The sequence below is a fragment of the Nicotiana attenuata genome, unplaced genomic scaffold, assembly GCF_001879085.1.
Source record: "Nicotiana attenuata strain UT unplaced genomic scaffold, NIATTr2, whole genome shotgun sequence".
Classification (NCBI taxonomy): domain Eukaryota; kingdom Viridiplantae; phylum Streptophyta; class Magnoliopsida; order Solanales; family Solanaceae; genus Nicotiana; species Nicotiana attenuata.
In genome coordinates, this window is record NW_017670320.1 from 731,673 (window position 1) to 741,012 (window position 9,340).

Genomic DNA, 9,340 nt, shown 5'->3' on the forward strand with positions numbered 1-9,340 from the left:
TTCCGTACAATAATTAACTTTCTCGAAGCCGAAAAGCACGTGGAATACGAGAGAACTTCAGCACATGTCACTATTACCCACACGTGCGGCCCCATCCAATCGCTGCCATATTACTAAGGAACCGGTTCTCAGTGGGCTCCACGCTCTTCTCCATATATATACACTCACGAGTGCCAATTTTTCACTTCTCTCCGCGCTGCGCCTCCTCTCTCTGATCTTCTCCTCTTCATCCATTAAGTCTTTCACTTCACAATTCAATCTCTTTCTCTCTCTCTATATTCAGACACATTTATCTCTCTCTATATATATAATAATAGTAATAATCTATTTAACGTGTTATTCGATTTTAATCGGAGATAACCTCAAGTGATGGCGGCGACGGCGGTTCCGCCACCAGCGGTGCAAACTCAGGCGGAAACGACGACGGTCGGAGCGACACCACCGCCGACTCCGCAGGTGGCAATGGGAGGTGGTGGTAACGGTAGTGGTGGTGTTGGTGTGACGACTAGTACGAACTATGCCCTGTACGTAGGGGATCTGGACACGTCAGTGGAAGAAGGACAACTGTATGAGGTGTTTAACCACGTGGCACAAGTCGTGTCCGTTAGGGTTTGCAGGGATCAATCGGGCCGGTTCTCCCTCGGTTACGCTTATGTCAATTTCGCTTCTCCACATGATGGTTAGCCACTAGTATTGCTTCTTGTTGCAACACACACACACACTGGATTGTTTATTTGCATGTCGCTTTATTTTGCTTATTCGGCGTTTGTTTTGTTGATAAAGTTCCAGAATGATATTTTGACTGTAGTTTCAACTTTCAAGTGATTGCTAGTGGTTTGATTACGCTCATTGCTTTGAGTTTTCTTCCGTTTCTTTTTACTATTCTTTTGGGTTTTCGTAATTAAATATTTGACCACTTCTCGATTTATTGATCTCGTAGATTTTGTGTTGGTACAATTCTATACTTCTGTTCCTTCTACTTTATGCTGTTTATTTTAATAAAATAATAAAGCTGTCAGCTTTTGTGTTTGGTGCTTTTAAGTCCATCATTAATTTTGTTTGACTATTGTTTTCAAATCCCTTTCAAGTAGTAATTGCGTTAAATTCTTTTTAAATTTTATTACGTACTATGGGTCTTAATGACCTTTTACTTCTGTAATTTAATTTATGCATTGCAGCTGCTACTGCTAGGGAGTTATTGAATTTTAGTCAGTTGAATGGAAAACCTATGAGGATAATGTTTTCTCATAGAGATCCTAGTCTGCGGAAGAGCGGATATGCAAATGTTTTCATTAAGAATCTGGACTCGTCAATTGATAACAAGGCATTGTATGACACTTTTGCTGCCTTTGGAACGGTTCTTTCCTGCAAGGTAGTTGTTGATAGTAATGGTCAGTCAAAAGGATATGGATTTGTGCAATTTGATCAGGACGAAGCCGCACACAATGCAATCAAGCGTCTAAATGGTATGTTGATAAATGATAAACAAGTCTATGTTGGCCACTTCATCCGTCGACAAGAAAGGAGTCAAGCAAATGCCTCTGATAAATTCACAAATGTGTATGTGAAAGACCTTCCTGAAACTACCACTGATGAGGATCTTAAGAAGCTTTTTGAGAAGTATGGAACCATCACCAGTGCTGTAGTTATGAAAGACAAAAATGGGAAGTCCAAGTGTTTTGGCTTCGTCAATTATGAGAGCTCGGATGCTGCAGCCTCTGCTGTTGAACAGTTGAGTGGCAGTTCCTTGAAAGAAAAAGTTCTGTATGTAGGCAAGGCCCAGAAGAAATCAGAACGCGAAGCAGAACTGAAAGCCAAATTCGAACAAGAAAGAGCTAGACGATTTGAGAAACTAAAAGGTGCTAACTTGTATTTGAAAAATCTCGACGACAGTGTGAATGATGAAAATCTGAAAGAGTTATTCTCGGAGTATGGAACCATAACGTCCTGCAAGGTATGTCCCCAACATATTAATTTTTTCAGTGCAAATCATCTATGGAAAAGCTTGTTTTAGTGTTATATATCAACTTGAAATTATTATTAGGTGATGCGCGACTCAAAAGGGGTGAGCAAGGGTTCTGGCTTTGTTGCCTTCTCCACCCCCGAGGAAGCTACACGAGCTGTGAGTTGTCCCAAATTATCTAGTCTACCTTCTGTTGCTTTCTTTTAAAGAGACAGAAACATGAAGGCATACAATGTTTTTATTATTGTTTCAGTTGAACGAAATGAATGGCAAGTTGATAGGAAAGAAACCTTTATTTGTTGCTGTTGCCCAGCGCAAGGATGAAAGAAGAGCATGGCTACAGGTGATTGTACATTAGATTTTTTCTCCTAAGATGTAATTTTCACGTGAACAGCAAATAATTTTGGTTCCTTGAGGAGGGAATCTATCTAAGCATGCTATGATGTCATATGCCTGAATGTATTAGTTATATAGTGCACGTTACTCGTGATCAAAGGTATAGCGCATTTGCACTGCTTACTATCATAACCAGTCGTTTTTTAATCTTTGGGACTGAGAACATTATCAGTTCACCAATAATATATCGTGCCTTTAATTTGACAAATGAGGTTCTACATGATAAAATGTTCTATGGTATTTGTGGACTACTTTTATAATATATCCATAAACAAAACAAAGAAAGTCATTCCATTTGATAAGATCTGGATTCATGTGATGTAAATTCGAAGAATGAATGGGGCATCCCTCTTATATATTTTCTTTGATAATGAACTGTCCTTTCAGAAACAGGAGCTTTCTGTTGTAGTGAACAAAACCTTTGAGTGTCAAAGGAGCTTCCTGTGGTATTTTGGTTCCTTAGACTTACAAATAGAGATTCTCTAGTCCTTGGATGTTATTCTTCCTTAAAAGTTGTTCGCATATCATCATCTTTCTGTTTATGTTAAATCCATCCTGCTGGACATGTGTTGTACAACCTCTGTTACATTCAATGATAATTGGCCTTCTACAGATCAGCATTTTGGATGCGTGTAGCTTAATTCAATGTTTACTTGTTAGCAGGCACATTTTGCTCGGATGCGACCAGCTGGGGGGATGGCTCCTCCTCCTATGCCTGGGTTTCACAATGGGGCACCTCGACTTGCTCCTCAGCAGGTCTACTTTGGTCAAGGTGCCCCAAGACTTATAGCACCTCAAGCCGCTGGATTTGGCTTCCAGCAACAACTCATGCCTGGACTTCGTCCAGCTGTTGGCCCGAATTTCCTCTTGCCCTATCAGCTTCAGCATCAAGGACAACACGGACGTGTTGGTAGAAGGAGAGGAGGGAATACTCAACAGCAGCAGCAGGTGCATATTCTTTCTTTCTAGTAACGTTACGTGAAAGTACATCATTTTTATTCAGGATGCATTCACTTTCTGGTCTTCTAAAGAAATATATTTTTCGAAAATTATGTATGAGTATATTTTAGTTGAATACCGACAATCACTTCTATTGTAAACAACAGTTCAAAGTGATATAAACGCGAACTTCTTGGCTGTGGTACTTAAGCATTGACACGTCATTTGGTTATTTCCCTATTTCATTATTTCATAAAAGCTTTGAATAAAAAGTCACTAATTTTATGTGATAGATCGTAAGATTAAAACATTACTATCTTAAAACCTTTGGCATATGTGAATGAGTGACTTCTTTGGTTAGGTATGATTTTATCAAGAAATTGATGGGAAATCTTGAAAATAATAACACAACTGTACAATCTTCAAACTGGCGTTCAGTTTCAATTAATAATTCGATTCCCGAGGACAAAGTTGAGTTGTTAAAGCTTTGTTTTATGCAGTGGAACTCCGGTAGATTCAATCCCAATGGACGAAATGGCATGCATCCTAGCATCACTCAAGGTATGATGGGACCAATTATGCCAGCGCCATTTGATGCTTCTGCTATGACATCATCTACGTTGGACATCCAACGCACTAACCCAGGGCCACCATCAACACTTGCTTCTTCTTTGGCCTTTGCTTCTCCAGAAGATCAGCATCGGGTACGTCCTTGATTTTAGCTTCACTGTGCCATGCTGACTTTCGTGTCAAACTTGAGCTGCTGTCTCTTTGTTTCCCAATGCTTTATCAGCTTAACTCTAAATTGCAGATGCTTGGAGAGCAGTTATTTCCACTTGTGGAACGCATTGAACGTGATCATGCTGGTAAAGTTACTGGGATGTTGCTTGAGATGGATCAAACTGAGGTGCTTCATCTCATCGAGTCCCCTGATGCTCTCAATAAGAAAGTTTCCGAGGCTATGGATGTTCTTCGCTTAGCAGGGCCAGGTTCTAGTGTTGGTGACAAATTTGGATCTCTCACCCTGAATGGATGAAGCAAATTTTTATTTTTTGGAAGGGGTAATGGTGGCAGCGTTGGGAATCTATTACCTAGTTCTTTTGTGGGATGGCTATCATCCTCTGTGGTTTGGCTAAGGCAGTAAATGACATTCTCTATAGGCTTCTAACTTTAGCAAAGAGACCTTCTTGGAATGATAAACTAGGAATTTGTTTTGCTTGATCACATTTTTTATTATTTTATTTATTTGTTTATTTTTTGGTTTTTTAGGGCTTCCCCATTTGAGTTTTTTCTCCTGTGATATTAAATTGCTTTGAGACTTATTGCAACTTATGGATTGTTCTGTTTGACTAAAATTGTTCTCTTAGCCTCTGCATTTGTAGGATTTAGCATAATTCCGACACGTATGCTGTCTCATGTGACAAGGACATGATCAATTTAGTTTATTTGACTGCTGTGTTTGCTGTTGGTAGTTGAGATGCATAAACTTCGGATGGTGAGATCCGGAGGACCTGGTAAGGCAAAGGTCCTTTGATCCTAAACATCCGTTGGTAAAAATATGGCATATTTTACCCTTCTTGAGCTGGGTTTATTGGCATATTGAACGTATTTTACTTCAAAGTCTTAGGCATTTCCTTGGCTCCTTTTCATGTCAAGAACTTGCTCAATGGGGCTTCATATATCTAACTGTTCTAACCAATATGGTACTTTTTATTACAATCGTTTACGTGCACTTCGTTTAGTGTTGTAAAAGCTTATCCACTAAAACAAACGAAACTAGTTCCTCGAGCACAAATTTGTTATCAGCTCATAATACACTCATCTTAGACGAATCTAGAGAAAATCAGGGTGGATTTCTTCGTCATCTAGTTTTTGATCCTTCGATGAGGTCCCAAAGGTATCATTGCTCCATTTGTTGACATCAGATGTGAATCCTCTCCCACTTGCAAACTGCAATTGACAATCATCTTCATCTTCATCTACGTTTATGTACTCAGTCCATTTGGAGACTTTGTTGGCTGTCTTTGGCTGACTTCTCTCTGTTGACTTGCCATAACCAAGAATTCTTTCATTCATAGAATTGTCATTGCCATATACGTTGATGCTGTCATCCAATTTGCAAAGACTGTCTGTTGCTGGCTGAACAGACATGTCTGGTGGTACTCGTTTATTATCTCCCCAATTGGAGACCATCGATGCCATTGTTGCCTGACGTTTGCTTGGCTCCATACCTGCAAGTCAATAAGCTCTAAGATGGTCACATTTTTTAACAAAGAACAGGCTTAGTGAAATTCCACAATGCAGTTTTCCAACAGTGAAGTTAGCCTCCCCAACCATCACCGTGAGTGTGACCACTCGAACAAGTAAACAGCTCGAAAGGGTGTTCAAGCTATTTTATCTGCTTTTTTGTTATCCCTTTTATTATACTAACACTGCCTCATACTATGTGTACCTACCAACCTTAAGACACTTCCTAAGTTGAGTTTCTCGACCCACTATTTTGTTTCAAGCTAACAAGGTCTTTGTAACTATGATTTACATGTTCATCTTCACTCTTACATAGGAGTGGTAAACTGGCGGGTCGGGTCGGATATGGTTCGGTCGAAAACGGGTAATAAAAAACGGATAAATTATCCGACCCGACTTATATTTAATACGGATAAAAAACAGGTTAACCGGCGGATATGGGTAACCATATTATCCATGACTTCTTGCATATGATCACTTTTGGAAGAATTCTTAGTCTACTTAACTTGAGGAACCCCTAATTTGAGGCTTGACAAATGTAAAAGTTAGACCCATTGGTTAACCATTTTCAAAATGAATAATATGGTTCTTATCCATATTTAACCCGTTTTTAAAACTTTTAGACCTTTAACCATTGACAGTTGCTCAGTATGTTCTCAACAACATAGGACGGTGCTTTTTACTAATCACAACCCCCCCCCCCCACCCACACACACACATCCCTTTTTATGGTTAGGCACCAAAACAAGTGGCCAGAGGCGATCTAAGGCAAGTTCCGTGGGTTCAATTGGATTCATTGCTTTTGTCTCAAACTATATAGATATACAAAAAAAAAAATTGTATATAGAACCCACTGACTTTTTGCCTCTATAAGGCCATAAATATTAGCTGTATTTTGTGCATTTTGATTGATGAGACACAGTAACACCAGACTTGGATTTGGAAAAATTCCAATGCCTCACAGGATCGTAAAAACTACAAATCTATGACTCCATAGGGTAGAATAAAGACTTCCACAAACCATTGAGAATTTTAAACTAATTCGACTTTTGGAGGATTTGAGAGGCAAGGAGATGGGAGTTGGTAACGAAAACAATTGTGCTAGAAAGGAAAGAGTTATATAAAAATTTCAGTAAACTTGACCTTGAGAAGTGCTTTGTTTTCTGGCATTCCGCTTTGAGAAAACTGGTCCGAAATGACCTTCAACAGCAGAGTAATTATTCAACTTAGGCTTCCTGAATAATTCTTTTGGCAACTCCGTCACAATCTTCGGCTCCATTACATCTCCTTGCACTTCCAAATCGAACAATCAAAACCAAAAAAAAAAAAAAAACACAAACAAACAAACAATCCAAATAAAAATTAACTTACCTGAATCTTCATTGTTTTCAATTGCATTTTCTTCTGGATCGAGGTACTCAGTCCAATCAGTTCTCTTGTAACTTCCATGACTTTGACTCTGTTCTCCAATTTCTAGGGTTTCAGTTTCTTCCCTGCCTACCACGGGCAACTGATCCGTAAATTGACGAGACATGTTGAAATTCTGAACAAATAAGCGAACATCCTTGGCCTTGTACCCCTGTGCAAACACTTTCCGAACAGACTGTTTCTGATTGCAGACAACGCAAGTCCATTTGTTGCTACTCTTCTTCTGCTGCTTCACCTGAAATATCTCTTGATATTCTCATTACGACGTTATTCTCTCTCTGTGTGTGCACAGAATGAAGGAGCGGAGAGAAATACCTGCATGGTGGAGCATTGACAGCACTGAACGGCGATGAACACCGTCGGCATCCTTCCGGCGCCGGCGATTGTTCCGTCAAAGGTATTGGAGAATAGTGATAAACCGAACTGGCGGTAAAAAAATGAGACTTCAAAATTTGGGCTTTGGAAAAGGATAATAAGAAAAAGAATTAGGACCCCGCCAAAATATTTGGGTTCACTCCCGTGGTGTGATATATGGAAATGTGAAAGTAAAATTATTTTTTAACAATTAAGTACTAAAGTTCTAAAGAGAGCGGTACTAGATACCGCATGGATAACAAAAAGGAAAAATCAAGATCACCTTCTCAACGACAGCAAAAAAACCCAGTATAATCACCTAGTGAATATAAAGAGGCTATTCTTAATAGAGCTTCGGGTCAAATAAAGGTGAAAAAAAAGAAACAATAGCAACAAACAATTACAATAACAGAAAAGTACGATAATTAGCGATCGAAATAACATGTATGAATAGAGATCTAAAAATTAAAAAATTTAAGAATAATACTAATACTGGTAAGGAAAGGAGAGACTCTAAACTACCTATTAACCGTTTACCTTAATTCTCGACCTTCACACCCTCCTATCAAGACTATAGGTGTTTATCGGGCGGGCTGGGACGGGCTGAACAAAAAAAAACCAACCCGTCCGTTATCGGACCGGGTTGGTTAGCGAGCTGGGATAACGAGCTGGGGGCAGGTTGAAAAATTTCGGGTTATTTTGGGCCTGTCCGGGTTCGGGAGGGCCGGACTAGTATAATTTTTTTTTAAATAAATTTTGTTTTTCTTATTCAATGTTATTGATACTTAAGTGTTTGCAAACTTTTAAGGCTTAGAATTAAACTTTGAAGTTTAAACTTTAAAGTTTTAAATTTGAAATTTTTAAAATTTTAAAATTGAAATTAGAAAGTAAGTGGCTACAAAAAATTATTCAATAAGACCAATAGGCAATATGTAAGGACAAACTCCGAAGGCTTTCATTTTATATTTTTAATACTTCAAATTAATTTGCAAGTTCTTTTTTGACTTTTTAATTTTTGAACTTGCAAATTAAAAGTTTACAACAATTATAAAAAATAAGAAATTGTACATCACATATTTTGCATCATTTTTGTAAGTTCTTCCATGTCAACATGAGGTTCTTGATTTCCGGCATTAATTGAATCGGAACCATAAACCATTATATCTCCAATTTCTTGGTCCTCCGCTTCGTCTACCTCGGCACGCCCTTGATTTCGCCGTTCTGATCTTATCCAATCTCTGAAGCACACTAGAATTTCCAAAGTGTTGCTGCCCAATGAATGACGGATATCTCTTAGCTGGTGCCTTGCTTGGCTAAATGCGCTCTCTGATGCGACTGTTGAAATCGGCACATTTAGCACGTCTCGAGCCATGGCCGAAAGAACAGGAAATTGATTTGAGTTGCTCTTCCACCAACCCAGCGATAGAAAGTCCTTTGTGAGGAGCTCTGGTGACTTTTGCAAGTAGAATTGGAGTTCATCAATATTCCTGCTACTGGTTTGTTGATGCTCTCCTAGTGTAGACCAAATCAAATAATCTTGAACACCATCATCATCATCCAAAGTTGTTCCGGATGTTGAAGTATTAGTTGAAGGAATATTTGCATCTACAATCGAAGAAGCATCAATAATGTTAGCATAATAATTATATAAAGTTTGTAAATGATTGTGTAGATCAGAAATACAAGTGTCAATATCAGGAGTTTCAGTTGGTCCAATATCCATATAAGTATATAAAGCACTGATTAATTGGCGACACTCTATCATTTTGATAGTAGGGTTTAAAATAGCACCAATTAGGTAAATATGGGGAATTGGGTAGAAGAATTTTTTAAACTTATCTAGCATAGATTCAACAACAGAAGTATATCCTTCTTTCTTCTTCAAATTATGTAGTAAAAGAGAAATTCAGCAATATGAACTAAACCATTTACAATAGTAGGATAATACGCTCCAGAAAACTCAAGTGTAGCCACATAAAATTTTTGTAAAAATTGTACAACATCTTCAATGAG

The 9,340-nt window shown here is 38.5% G+C and overlaps 2 protein-coding genes across 3 annotated transcripts; one reads left to right on the plus strand and one right to left on the minus strand.

Moving 5' to 3' along the window:
* The first annotated feature begins 205 nt into the window (after window positions 1-205).
* On the plus strand, window positions 206-4,564 carry LOC109237812 (polyadenylate-binding protein 3-like). Of its 2 annotated transcripts, none has more exons than XM_019404198.1 (7): window positions 206-679; window positions 1,179-1,954; window positions 2,045-2,122; window positions 2,217-2,306; window positions 3,020-3,307; window positions 3,799-4,002; window positions 4,110-4,564. In XM_019404198.1, exons 1-7 carry the CDS (start codon window positions 370-372, stop codon window positions 4,332-4,334), a joined length of 1,971 nt encoding a protein of 656 aa, XP_019259743.1. In that variant the 5' UTR covers window positions 206-369; the 3' UTR covers window positions 4,335-4,564. The 2 variants fall into 2 exon arrangements, with proteins under 2 accessions (XP_019259743.1, XP_019259744.1); XM_019404199.1 differs by having other exon boundaries at window positions 3,023-3,307.
* Window positions 4,565-4,987: 423 nt separating this feature from the next.
* LOC109237807 (UPF0544 protein C5orf45 homolog) lies at window positions 4,988-7,483 on the minus strand. Its single transcript, XM_019404186.1, has 4 exons — window positions 7,289-7,483; window positions 6,917-7,208; window positions 6,689-6,838; window positions 4,988-5,529 (listed from the first exon to the last, which is right to left on the minus strand). The coding sequence occupies exons 1-4, from the start codon at window positions 7,337-7,339 to the stop codon at window positions 5,132-5,134; spliced, it is 891 nt and encodes a 296-aa protein (XP_019259731.1). The 5' UTR covers window positions 7,340-7,483; the 3' UTR covers window positions 4,988-5,131.
* Between the last annotated feature and the right edge of the window lie 1,857 nt (window positions 7,484-9,340).